General features: G+C 49.7%; 1 protein-coding gene across 3 annotated transcripts in view; it reads right to left on the bottom strand.

The window, feature by feature from the left end:
• Positions 1 to 14,349, bottom strand: part of REC8 (REC8 meiotic recombination protein) — a 1,025,899-nt gene that overhangs the window by 808,365 nt on the left and 203,185 nt on the right. For all 3 annotated transcript variants that reach the window (XM_085650794.1, XM_085650795.1, XM_085650797.1), the window contains 2 exons: positions 11,557 to 11,716; positions 11,383 to 11,449 (listed from right to left, as the gene is read on the bottom strand). In XM_085650794.1, coding sequence (XP_085506920.1) covers positions 11,383 to 11,449; positions 11,557 to 11,716 — 227 coding nt within the window. The remainder of the gene's footprint in view (positions 1 to 11,382; positions 11,450 to 11,556; positions 11,717 to 14,349) is intronic.

Raw genomic sequence — 14,349 nt, 5'->3', positions numbered from 1 at the left:
TGTCCCCTATCTTGGACCCCAACGGTTCTATATGCATGTTACAAGTACATGTATGTTCCCTCCAGTTCCAGTTTCTAAGACGCAAACATATGTGTGTCTACCGTCGACATGTTCTCTGTCAGATCCGCCATCAATGGGCTGGATATTCAATTCTTAAGTATGAAAGACCACCGACTTTATATGGCTAAGTTACTCCATTTTTACAGTTCAGGCAAGTAGGCCCGATTCTGTCCTCAAAGCCTTTTCCTGCTCTCTGTCTCTGACAGTTTCAGCTTGAGCTCGCATCTGTATCCATGAACTTTGTCCTACTCCCTGTGCAGCTAACGGTGCCTGCCTCGGCCAGTTTTCGCCTGCCTGCCAAGAAGCTGTATTTCACCTTCGAATTATCTATTTTGCTCTTCAGCCGATGCATTCCTGTCTAGTGATTTAGGTAAACATTTCCTTTTGCTCACAAGCAAAGGACTCGGCCTTTCCGTCCTCCTGCAAGTGATTCATAGCCCTGTTGCCATGGAAAGTTTTCTGCCCCTCGCATCTCATATAGACACTTAGACGCTTGTACACGCACACACAGTCAGTATAGAATAGATTCTGTCCGAGAGTCCTTCCTTGTGGATAACATAGTTCTCTAAACATAGGATGTTCGATATGATTTGGGATTAGGTTGACTTGACCCCCCAGACTTCTCGTCTCCACATGTAGAGCTAAATGTCAAGTCCCCTTCACCCCCTAGTTACACGTCAATCACACGTCATGCTGCTGCGCGCGCATCCATGTTAAGTATTATCTTATAGATCCACCTATGTAAGATAATTAGAGCCAATCATGTTTCTTTTTGCTCCTTATTACGCCTAGTTTCGATTACGTATTACCATGTCATCTCTCTTATCAATTGTTACGCCTTTTGCATTCGTTTCATTGTAATGTATGACCTATAAAAGTTACTTCTTGTCAATAAAGTGTTGTACTTCACTTCCTGAACCCTCGTGGTGACGGAACCTGAAGGCCGCGACTCGAGTCGGCCATTTTGGAATAAAGCCCATTTAGAAAACCTCTTATACCACGGATTCTGCCTCTTGTTATTCTGAGCTATTTTACTTTATTTTAAGATTCCGTATGAAATTCAGTTTAGGTGAAAAGAATATTTACCACAGCGCTTCGGCGGACGGTGAGCTGCGCGCTTGTGGAGCGAGCGTAGGGCCTCACTGCAGGGCCTCGTGGAATACTGCTGAGTGGGACGACATGTGCCCCCCCCCTTTTATTTGTGTGGCCACGTTGGGGTACGAGCTGTGGCTGTTTGCTCCCCCCCCCCCCCCATGCCTGGACATTAACTGGACCTGGTGGTGGCTTTGGGCCTGGGAGGCCTGCGTTGTTGGTCTCCGGGGGCCGGCTCTCGGCACGTGAGTCGACGGGTGGCGCCTGCCTGTGTGAGGCGCAATGTGTGAGGCCGGCGGTGGAGTCTCCTGGGGCCTGCGGTGCGGGGGTGTCCCACTCTAGACACGGGGGTGGTGCGCTCTGACCTGCGGCTGTCCTCGTGAAGGTGGTGCTCGGGCAGTGTGTCGACGGTCGGTGTGGTGGTGGTGGCCCTGCTGTGTGCTGGGGAGCGGTCTTCGGAGGTGGCATAGCGCTGTCCCCGTTCCTCCTGGTTCACAGACTCTGCTGGACTGGTGACTTCGAGGGTGCCGCATTTGGCTGCCATGTCGTCCACCAAACATAGGCGAGACAAGACCCTCAAAGACGCTTTGCAGAAATCAACAGGCCTGTCCTCTTCCCATTCAGATCCGCATTGGCCGCAGTCTGAGGATAGTGATCAGCCGGCCACTAAGGTGTTTATGCTTGACTTATTCTCCGCCATTAAAGAAGATATTCTGGAGCTTTGCTCCCAGCTCTCCTCCGATCTCCGGGAGGTGCGGCGCGACTTGGACGCCATTGTGGAGCGCGTTGCTACTGTGGAGGAGCACGATTTGGGGCGTGAGGACGATTTGCATCAACTCCAGCAGGATGTCATCCGTCTTACAGAGCAAAACCTTGATCTGCAAGCCCACGTCGAGGACCTGGAAAACCGTTCGACGGAATAACTTCAGAATCCGGGCTGTGCCATGGAAAGGAGAAGGGGCCGATCTCCGCGGGTATGTTCTTCAGCTCTTTTGGTAGATTTTGGGGGAGGGGGAAGAGCGGGCAATTCAGATGGATCGCGTGCACCGTGTTGGCTTGCCAAAGGGTGCTAAGGCTCCCCGCCGGACATTCTGGTGTGCGTGCACGATTTCCAGCTTAAGGAGCAAATCCTTCGGAAGGCCCGTGATCTCAACCCTGTGCAGTTTCGGGGCCACCAGCCAACACTCTTTCTGGACTTAGCTGCTTCCACCCTGGTTAAACGTAGGAAGTTTAAGCCCATCACTAATCGGCTCCGTGAGAAAGGCATCCCCTATTCGTGGGGTCACCCGTTTCGTCTTATCTTCAAATATCAGGGCAAACTCCTACAGCTTCGTTCTTTGGATGCCGCTTATGAAGTCCTGGGGTTGGACCGGCCCTCTTCTCCGACCGGGATGGCTGGCGCTCTTCCGCGGTGGCGCAGGCGCTCGGATGGCTGGCAGCGGGTTGGGAGATCTCCTCAGTCTTCGCAGCCCGACGTGTCCACTAGTCTTATGGAGAGGGAGGCGGCTGTCACATCAGTGGCACATGTGACGGACAACAACAGCGTTCCATGAGCTACGTATGGCTGGCATCAGGAGGGCTCTTTCTCGGCGCCGGAGGAGAGAGGACCTTGGTTGAGCGTTCTTACCATCAACTACCCCTTGGAGGTTGGATGTATATCGCCTTCAGTGAGCGGTGTCATTTTCCATGGTGCCATGTTCCCCTCATCGTTTGATCTTTGTGACAGACTGTTGTCCCTTTACGGGGCTCCTGTGTCCCGTTTTGTTGATCTGTATTTTCCGTGTTTGCTGTGTGGGGTTGTTTTGGGGAATGTTTTGGGGCTCCGCATCAGTTCTCCTTTGGGTTTGGGAGATGTATGTCCTGGGGTCACTGCCCTCCTTATCGCTCTGGTGTTCTGCGACTAGGTCATGACTCTTACCTCCCTGACTTCTATGGGTAGGAGCCTAAAGGTGGTGAGCCCGAATGTTAGAGGCTTAAATAGTCCTGTTAAGCGCTCCGCTATCCTGTCCCTTCTAGAGGGCGCGGGGACGACGTGTCTCTGCTGCAGGAGACTCATCTCCTTTCTAAGGACACTAAGCGGTTGAGAGACAAGCGCTTCCCTCTACAGTTGTGGTCTTCAGGCGTGGCTAAAAAGCATGGGGTTGCAATCCTTTTGTAGCGCGCGCGCTCAGTGTAAAGTTCTCTCCCACGTGGCCGAGATTAAGGGGAGATTCCTTGCGATACGTGTGCAATGGGGGGGGGGGGGGACACGCATTTCACTATAAGGTCATTGTATGCCCCGAACGAGCATCAGGAACCCTTCCTGAGAACGGCCTTTTCTGAGATTTTGGCTTCTCCAAACGCCCTGATTTTGGTGGGTGGGGACCCGAATGTGGTGATGGATGCGTGTATGGATTGGTCTGAGCAGCGGACCCATCGTACGGGCGCCCTCTCGCAGGGGGGGAAGCAGTGGATGAGTGATGGCGGTTTACATGATGTCTGGCACGTACAACACCCCACTGAGCGAGATTACACTTACTATTCCGCAGCGCATAAAACCTATGCCCGCCTCGACCATTTCTTCGCCTCCACATCCCTTTTGCCCTGCTTATCTGATGCGATTATCACCCCCCGCTCACTCTCCGACCATGCCCTCATATCGGTGCAGCTCAACTCTCATGATACGAGGCCCCCACCCCCCGGTTGGCGTCTGCGCGATTCTTTGCTAAACTCTGAATCAGTAGTTACTCGTATACGGGACACGATCGTCGCTTACCTGGCAGATAATGACCAAGGGAGTACATCTTTAGCAGCTGTTTGGGAGGCCCTCAAGCTGGTAGTGCGAGGAGAATTAATCGCGCTGACGTCTGCGTTCACACGTTTGCGTAAGGCTAAACGAGCAGAGCTGGAGAAGGAGGTGGGAGCTTTAGAGTCTATCCACAAAAGAACAGGTGCTCATAGGGTGTGGAGGGAGCTTGAAACGAAGCGGCGCATGCTGAAGCATTTAGACCTCGATAGGGCCGAGCATGCACTTCTGCGCTTGCGCCATAAATTTTACCTGTGTGGGGATAAAGGGGGGCGGCTGTTAGCCCATAGGTTGCGAGCGCACAGCGATACAATCCATTAGGGACTCCCACGCGGTTGAGCATACCACGGACGCCCTTATTGTGGACTCTTTCCGCCACTTCTATCAGCGCTTGTATAGCAGGGAGGTGTCAGGTTCAGTGGGGAGGGAGGATTATCTCACATCCTGCCGCTTTACGCCGTTGTTTGCATCCTCGGCCGACGCGTTGGAGTCCGCCATCCGCATTGAGGAAGTTATATCTGTGATAGCCCGTCTCAAGATAGCCAAATCGCCTGGGCCGGATGGCTTTTCCGCCTTGTTTTTTAAAACCTTTTGCGTTGAGCTGGCTCCGCTTTTAACGCGTCTTTTCAACTCTTTTCTGGATACTGGGGAAGTAACACCCACCATGTCGGAAGGCGCGATTACGGTCATCCTTAAGCCCTGGAAGGATCCGAGGGATTGTGGCTCGTATCGGCCAATTTCCCTCTTAAATATAGACGCAAAGTTGTTTGCGAGTATTCTGGCGGTGCGCCTTAGCCCTCTGATGGATGGTATGATAGACATGGATCAATCGGGCTTTATTCCTACACGTCAGGGTGGGGACAACACAAGCGCATTCTCCATCTCATTGATCTGGTTCACCGGTCTCTGGCTCAGGCTTGTCTGCTTTCCATCGACGCCGAGAAGGTCTTTGATCGCTTGGACTGGGATTACCTGTTTGCCGTTTTGCGAGCTTTTGGTCTCGGTGAGAATTTTATCCGTTTGGTGCAATGTGTTTACGCAGCCCCTAAGGCATCGGTGAGAGTGAATGGGTTTAGGTCTTCCCTCTACCCCATTTCCAGGGGGACGAGGCAGGGGTGCCCCCTGTCTCCGCTATTATACGTGCTCTATATGGAGACCTTTGCCCAGCGAATACGCTCGAATCCGGATGTTGAGGGCATTAAGTTTGGCACCGAAATACACAAAATCAGTCTGTATGCGGACGATGTTATTCTTTCACTTATCCACCCGCACACCACCATGTAGTATCTGGCAAGGGAGCTTCATGATTTTGGAATAGTGGCAGGGTTTAAAGTGAATTTTTCGAAATCCCAGAGGAAGAGGTTCGTGATCTGCAGCGTGACTTTGCCTTCCAGTGGGTGCATTCTGACATTCCCTATCTGGGTATCCGGTTGACCTCTTCCTTTGCTAAAACGGTCACCCTCAACTACAACCTGCTGGTGGATCAAACTACCGGGTCGCTATCCGACTGGTCTCGCCTTAATCTGGCCTGGTATGGGAGACTCGCGGCGATAAAAATTACTGTGCTTCCGCAAGTCCTTTATTGGTTTCAGATGCTCCCTGCGCAGCCTCCACCGGGTATTCTCCGGAAGCTGCAGGGGCTTCTTAATACGTTTTTGTGGAATAATAAGAGACCGAGGCTCGCTTTATCCCTTGTTACCTCACCGAAGGCCACGGGGGGCTGGGCTTTCCGCTATTGAGTGTCTATTACCAAGCATCTTGCCTGCGCTATATCACGGAGTGGAATCGGCCGCTGTCCAGTAAACACTGGAATTTTATGGACCAGACAGTCGCTGGGTGTAATATATGGCGTGAACTCTGGCTTCCACGGAAGCATAGGGCATGGGGCCTCTACTCGTCACCAGTGACCTCCCCGACTCTCAAAGTGTGGGATCAGTTGGCTGGCCCTAGGGGTTGGACCACGTTTCCATCCCCTATGACCCCTATCGTGGACAACCCTGACTTTCCGTCGGGATGTGCGCCTCCTGTCTTTCAGCGATGGAGGGAGGAGGGGTGTAAGAGAGTGGGCTCCCTCTTTGAATCGGACGGTATGATCCCCTTCGCCCAACTGCGCAAAGACTATTTTGACTTGCCGAAGTCTGACACCTTCCATTACTCGCAACTAGCACACTGGGTGACTCAACCTTCTAATTTCGCCTTGATGTCGCATCCCCTGACCACTTTTGAGCGCTGGTTGGTTTGTAAGAAAGATGACCGGAAACTCATATCGGAGTTGTATACAATGATAACGGCGTGTCCTAAGCAGCAGCGGTCGAAGGCGCAGGTTAGGTGGGAGACTGAATTGGGGCGCCCTCTAACGCGCAAGGAATGGGAGCAATCTGCTTATAAGGTGGCGGCATACTGGTACTATACTCCGGCGTGCATTCAGTCTTGGGATACTACTAAGTCCGGCCTCTGCTGGCGGGGTTGTGGTCATCCTGGCACCCTAGTCCATTTGCTGTGGCGCTGCCTGAAGCTGGTGCGTTATTGGGCGGCGACTCTGGATGATTTTGATGAGGCGTTCCAGATCACGTTCCCCCGGGATCCTGCATACACGCTGTTGGGTCTTCCACGCCCCAGGTCCTTTCTCTTGCGCTCGCAGCGAGGCAACTTGCGTTAGCGTTGCTTGCGGCGCGGCAGGTTCTTCTGGTGCAGTAGGGCTCTCCGGCTGCGCCGAACCCGAGGGACTGGATTCGGAGGCTCTGGCACCTTCTCGCGATGGAGCGCCTATCGCTCAGCATTGATGGGAAGGGGTCAGAATATGTTAAGCTCTGGAGTCCTTTCTTGCAGCTTCTGTCAAAGGAATTGAGGGAAGTCACGTGCCCAAAATATTTACAAATTCTTCAGCTTATCCCGATGGAACCGGCAGGGGCCACTGGGGCAGTTTGACTGACTAGGACTGTTGGTCTCGGGGTGTTTAGGCTTGGAGGTTCGAGACTGATGCGGAGAGGGTGGGGATTTTGGGGGGGGTTGAGGGTTGGGGGTTTGTCTATTTGTTTTGTTTTCAATTTTTATAAAACTGATACATGAGCAGTTGCCCTGCAGGTCTGTTCTACACTACACCATCTTCTTGCGGGGTCGCCCTCCGGGCTGTAGACCTGTGCGCTGTGTACTGACCATTCCGTTTCGCTCTGCCGGCCGATGGTTTTAGGCAGTTGAGCTGTGTACTTTGGATGAATATCACGTAATAAAAATGATTGATTCTAAAAACTCCACACTTTTTGGGAGAAAAATTGTCAATGTTATCCTATAGAGCAAACACAGGTTATCGGTTCTTAATAAGTCTTTGGCGGTTGAACCGAGGGGTCTGCGCCAAATGTTGGGAGGAAGAACGCAACTGTCTCACCGGAATGTAAAAAATGGTGCATATTGAGTTTGTGTGCAAAAGGGAAATTATTTATTCTGTATATTTTATTTGAGTAAGAGGTTTTAAAAATCTGGGTAAAACAGAAGGTTTGGTGTTAAATCCAAGGTCTGAACAGTCACAATATTTAGAATAGTTATTAAGAGTCCTACGGTACAGTATTTGTTCTTGGGAGAGCCGTAAGCAGAACACAAACGGGCTATACTACCAAGGATAACTGAGTACCATATATAGAAAAGACTTGCAGACAATATTCTCTATTCTATTTCTCTTTTGGTTTTGCCAGGCTTTACGGGTGGTGATTCGATACAAGCAGTTACTCGATAATTTAGATTTAAGAGTCCACCAGTCACCCTATAATGAGTGGACATTTTGAACAGACAGAACTGAGTCTGAGGCATCAACCCCTGCCAGCCCGAGCCCATGAGAGCTCAATAACTGCTTGTGTTCCTTGAAGCTTAAGCAGCACAGACAGGGCTAAGGCACTTGATGAGTGATGGGCTATATCCCTTTCAGCCCAATGGGCATTGCACCCCTGGTAACTGCACACTACAAAGCAGGGGTGTAGGAAACTGGTTCTATATATGCTACACCAAAATGAGTTATAGTGTGTATAGAGTCCAGGTGACCCCAGAGGTAGGCAGAGGTTAAAGTTAGATACAACCTTACTCTCTATTTGTGGTAGAGTGGTCGAGCAGTAAGGCAGTATCAGAGGACAGTGTTAAGCATTTGATGTACACCCTCAGTCAGCAAATCAATTCAAACACTCAAGAACTGAACTCTAGGCCAATTGTTTTTGTATAAAAAATATACTGTTTTATTTCTAGAACCAAGCAAGCCTGGCTAAAGAAAGCATTACATACTTTACAGTAATTAGTTGCTGAATGTAGAACAGTTTGAAAATGTTATAGGGATTGTACTTTGTTTGATTTACAGGGGATGCAGTAGGTTGCAATACTTAGCAAATACAATACATTGAAATGAATAGGCTTTTTCAGTAAATTATAGATAAGTTACTTTTCTAACTCAGTGCTGGATACCTAGATTCAGCACTGGGACATTTCCTGCAAACAGGTAAGTAAATGCGTTTTGGTTATTCGTGCGATTTTTAAAGAATATTTTTAGATTTAAAAACTCCACACTTTTTGGGAGAAAAATTGTCAATGTTATCCTATAGAGCAAAAACAGGTTATCGGTTCAAAGGTAAGTTATCGACTGTTATGTTATATGAACTTGTAACGCGCACAGATACTCCAAGGAGTGTCCCGGCGCGAACCTGAAAAGGGGTCAGAGTCAGAAGGCAGAGCTAGAAGAGAAAGGTTTTCAATTTTTCTTAAAAATCGCAGAATCTTTGACGCCGTGCAAAGCCAATGGCAATGCATTCCATGCCAGCGCAGCTATCCGGGCAAAAGAGCTCCTGCCAAGCCTTTGGCGGTTGAACCGAGGGGTCTGCGCCAAAAGATGGGAGGAAGAACGCAACTGTCTCACCGGAATGTAAAGTGTTGAGGCCCGATGTTATCCTATGGAGGATAGGGGGTCTCCGGTTGGTGGCTGCTAGCAAGCAGGCCACACGGCTGTGGGAGAAAAGCTCCTGGGATTTAGCACAGGGCAGTTGGGGTTACAGGTCAGCACAAAAGGTGCACCCTCAGCGGCACTGGGGCAGCCGGGTGCAGAGTGCTGTTTGGCGCCGGGCGCCCTGTTGTTTGCTATGGAGATACCTCAGTCGAAAGAACCACTGCAGGCTTGGGACAACGATCTTCTGGGTGAGACCACCACTTTGAGGGGTAAGTTGGGATGTCTTGGGTTAGTTAGACACCGTTGGTTGGGGCACACAAGGCCCTGGGGTGTCGGGTGCAGGGGGTGCCTTTTGGCATCAGAAAGTCTTACCTGCTCTTGGTCGCGGTAGAGGGGATCCTCTGAATTGAGGCTGCAGGCGTCGGCTGGGGTCTTGAGGCTGGTCTGGGATCTCTGGATCTTGGGTCACAATTGCAGGGGAGACCTCCTTGTTGTGATTTCCACTCGGGCTCGGCCCGGGTTCGGTGGGTGTAGAGTGGGCTGGATTCGCGGTGTCCGGCCGGAGCCAGAGTTAGCAGTTGAACAAATACGGTGTTCACGGGAGAAGCAATCTTTGGAAGTGAAGGCAGACAGGTCCTCTGGGGTTTTTGAGGTTGCTGGCTGCAGGACACACCGGGATTTCGCAGGACCAGGTTCGAGGGGAGACAGGCCGTTGGGCTGGGGCCAAGTCAGTGGGCGTTGCCCTCTTGTTAGCTCTGCACGGCTCTTTGGTCCTTCTTCTTATCTTCTTTCTTGTCGTTTCTGGATCTAAGGAAGCAAGGTTCAGGGATGCCCCTAAATACTAAATTTAGGGGCGTTACAGGTAGATAAAAGGCAGGGACCAATGAGTCCCTTCCCTGGGGTGAGTACAAGCCCTATTATGCCACCCTCCAGTGGGAGGGGGGCATGTGCCTGTCCCTGGTTGGCTGAGTCCCCCTATCTTTAAGATGGCGTGGACTGAGAGTTGTGCTTCACCTCGCCTCCCCCACCTGAGGCGTGGAGTTGGCAGAGGTGGGCACACCTCACTTCCTCACTTGTTTTTCCCGCAGGTTCTCCCACACAAAGTGGGGGTCAGAACCTGTGGGGACCAGTTGCTGAAAGCAGCAATTGGCCTGGGGAAGCTCACAAAGGCGGCATGCCTTTAAAGCTTCCCCTTCGTGAACCCTGCCCATCCTGGGGGAGGAGGCTTTGCACCTCGTCCCAGGATGTGCATTGTTTTCTGGCCCCAGAGAGCAGCAAGCTCTCAACCCAGGGGTCCAGAAACATGTCTGGTTGTGGCAGCTGAAAGCAGCCACTCAGCCTGGACACTAGTGGTGGGTTTGTTTTCAGGGGGCATCTCTAAGATGCCCTCGGTGTGCATTTTTCATTAAACCCCACACTGGCATCAGTGTGGGTTTAATGTGCTGAGAATTTTAATACCAAACTTCTCAGTTTTCCGTGTAGCCATTATGGTGCTGTGGAGTTCCTAATGACAAACTCCCAGCACCATATACTCTTAATGGCAGCACTGCACTTACAATATGTAAGAATGGACATAGACACTGTAGGGGCTCATGCACCTGTACCCTCACCACTGGTATAGTGCACCCAGCTAGCAGGGTGACTGATCTATGCCAGGGCAGTGGTTTGTAGGCAGGGCACACAGAGATGTGTGCCATGTCGACTCTTCACTTTGTTTTGCACCAAAACACGCAGCCTGCAAAGGCAGTGTGTGAGTGTAGTGGTACAGGACCTCTAAGGGTGGCACAATAAGTGCTGCAGCCCTTAGAGGCCTTCTCCGGTCACAGTGCCCTGGGTACCTGTGGTAGCATTTACCAGGGACTGACCTGTGGCCAGAGATGCCAATTGGGTTCGTTTTGTGGAAAGAACACAGGCGCTGGGAACCTGATTGGCAGGGACCCAGGACACACCAAGTAAAAGTGTATCAGTAGTCTGGCAAAAAGTGGGGGGGTTACTGCAACAGAAACCCACTTTCCTACAAGGGGTCATTAGTGTGTCTGCTTTTCACACTAAATAATGAAAAACAGCTTTCTGGAAGTTGCCTGTAGGTGGGTCCACCTATGCTACATTTGTATAACAGTACGATCAGTTCACAAGGGAACAAGTGCCCTTCCATTTTTGGTGCTTTCCAGCAGTTTTAAGATCTCCTTAGAGTTTCGTGTTGCTCAAATGGGGGTAATTTCTGATAGTTATGTTTCCCTCATCATCATTTCTTGACTTTGTTTGTGAGAAAGTGTCACTCATAGTCGTTGAATGTCACTCATAATTACATTGAAATTATGGAAATATCACTCCTCCCGCAATCTGAAACCTTGCCTGCTATTCTTATGACAATGCATCCATGGTTCCCACAAATCTTTGGACATTGTTTCTGGTACTAATAAATCCCAGTGCTGTGATACAAGTATTGATCGTTCCCAGCACAAGGACCATAAACCTCCCCATTACTTGAGATAAACGGATGACATTCACAGATTCCCACCCTTACCGTAAGAAGGGTGAGACCGGCGCCATGCTGACTTCCGGTTCCGGGGCACGCCCCTTCTCCACAGGCTCTGAAAAGGGAGTATGAGGCATTGAGTGGGCAGTCAGCAGGCACTCACGTTCTAGTGTTCTGTACTCTTATGCTCAAGTTGCACACGCACTGATGGTTAACACTAACCAGACACACCGGGTTTTCTGCGAGGCACCGCTCGCTTGTCATGGGGTTGGATGGACTCCTTATGGGGCTGGGTGGGTTCCTCTGGAGGCTGAGCGGGTATTTCTCCCGCCATAAGAAACTCCAGCTCCTGTGCAGTGATTTCCTGCAGATCTCTGTCAAACTGAAACGGGGAAAACGTAGGTGAGACGCATGACGAGTAACACTCCGGGCAGTTGGCAATAACATTTTTCTATCAAGCTCAGTATTACCAGAGAATACATTCAACAGGCCTGCAGATATCACTATGAAATAAATTAACACAGCTAGAGAGCCATTCGAAACAACACACACGTGTAGTTATTACCAGGGAGCAATTAACACACCAACATCACCAGAAACGTGCTTGTAGTTATAGTTCTTCAGCAAGGAAACCTACCTAGCAGCGTTCATAACTCCAGACTGATTCCTGGCTTGCAGGCAAAAACATCAAATTATTTACTTTTTTTTTTTTACATAAACCTCTTTCTTCTTACCTGTACATTTTCAAGTAATATTTAAGATGTGAAATGAAGAAATTTCACACCAGTATAGCAGCACACAATAAAAGAATGTCTGCACCATTAAAACCTTTTTCCTCAGTGAATGGGGCTTGCTTGTGGGTTGAGTGAGCCGCCTGTTATGGTGTGTATGTGCCTCAGTGTTACTTAGAGCGCTCGGGAGCGCGGGTTCCACGATCTGTCAGTTGCTCCACAGCTGGCAGGAGGGAAGGCTCCAATAAAGTTGTCAACTACAACGATTCTGGTGCAAGACCTCGTTCATCACCACATTGGCGACAAGAGACCAATGTAGTAACGTTGAGATACAAATGTTATACTCATCCTCAGAAAGCGGAGGAGTCCAACGAAGACTTTGTTTCACGTCTACGCGAGTTGTCAATGAAGTGCCAGGTCGGTCAAATGACTGATGAGCTAATCAGAGACCAACTCATAGTACAATGTCGCAGCAAGACGATACAAGAACGGTTATGGGCGGCAAAGAACCCTTCTCTGAAGGATGCCATCCAAATTGCAAAAGAGTCAGATTCCTGTATGCGTGCAATGAGAAAGAGATGAGTCCGAAGGAGGGGCTGGTTTTCCCATTTCTAAGGTCGACGAGGATCAAGAGAGCAAGGGGTCTGAACAGAGCGGTGAAATACAAAAATATCCCAAAAGGAAAACTTTCTCTCCTAAATTAAATCAAAAGTCTGGTTTTAAGATGTGGGAGTATGTATCATCTTGGAGACTCGAAATCTTGCTTTGCTGCCAACAAAGATTGCGTAAAGTGTGGCAAGCGTGGGCATTATGCAAGGGTGTGCAAAGGGAAAGTGAGCGTAGCAGTTACGGAAATGGATGCGGGGCTTTTAAGTGGAAGTGTTAACCGTGTTCTGGTTGTTGAGCCTCAGAATGGTGCTGAAAGAAAAAAATTCGTCCCGTTGCCTCTTTTATAGTGATGGGGAAGAGGTGGAATTAATGGTAGATTCTGGATCCATTTTTACCATCATTCCCAAAGCAATTTTTCAGGTCAAGTGACCAGGAGTGACGCTTCTACCCAAAGACATAAATCCAGTGGGGTAACAGCGAGAAACCATTGACTTGTTAGGTTATTTTTCAGCGCTCATACAATTTCAGAACCTGGAGGTCTGGGGTAAAGTTTACGTTGCGGAGAGTGGTCCTCCCATCTTAGGATGGGTGCACCAATTTGATTTACATATTATCATCAATCCCAGGGCACCCAATCAGGTAATGGTGGTAGTAGGAACGACGGTGGAAGACATTCTTACTGAAGCTAAAGATGTCTTTAGGGATGAATTGGGAGTACTGAAAGGATATGCCCATGAGATGAAACTCAAGGAAGGAGCTGTGCCTGGGAAGCACAAATTGAGGAGAGTCCCGTTAGTAATCAGAGATAAAGCGAAAGCGATGCTGGATGAGATGTTGCAGGAGGGGGTGATTGAGGCAGTAGAATCAGCTAGTTAGGTGTCTCATGTGGTCATCACGGAGTAGGTGGATGGGCAATTACGTTTTTTGTGTAGACCTCAGGAGCTTGAATCAGGAGATTGTGACTGACAATTTTCCCCCTCCCAATATGAATGAGATGTTTGTGTTGCTCAATGGAGGAAACATTTTCTCGAAGCTTGACCTTAAGAGCGCTTACCACCAGATCCTTCTGCACGAAGATTCCAAAGACCTTACCTCGTTCATGATGATGGAGGGGACATTTTGTTTTACAAGGATGCCTTTTGGACTTTCAGCCTCTGCCAGTGTGTTTCAGCGGATGATGTCTACTGTTTTCAGAGGCATCAAGAATGTGATCTTTTTCCAAGATGACATAATGGTGTTTGGTAAGACGCAGGAGGAGCATAATTGAACTCTCCAATAAGTCCTCGGAAGGTTGGTGGAAACTGGTCTTACTTTGAGGAGAGACAAATGTCGTTTCTTGGTTCAAGAAGGAATATGCTACTTACCGTATGCATCTGTTCTTGGCATGTAGAGCTGCAGATCTACACACTTTTGCATAGATCGCCATCTGGTGTTGGGCCCGGATGTTTGCAGTTTGTTTTTCCTCTTGGAAAGTCTTTGGAAGTCACGAGGTCGGTGACTCCTCCTTTGGATGGTATTGCGCATGGGCTTCGGCTCCATCCTCAGATTGTTTTTCGCCAGCAGGGAAAGATGGAGCGTAGTAGTAACAGTGAAGAAACCCATGTGTGTATCTAAATAAGATAAACTGGAACAGATACAGGTAGCCGAGGAGGCGGGTGGGCGTGTGTAGATCTGC

The sequence above is a fragment of the Triturus cristatus genome, chromosome 1_1 (assembly GCF_964204655.1).
Source record: "Triturus cristatus chromosome 1_1, aTriCri1.1, whole genome shotgun sequence".
NCBI classification, from domain to species: domain Eukaryota; kingdom Metazoa; phylum Chordata; class Amphibia; order Caudata; family Salamandridae; genus Triturus; species Triturus cristatus.
Note: the sequence above shows the minus strand (reverse complement) of the source record. Positions and strands in the feature narration are given on the sequence as shown.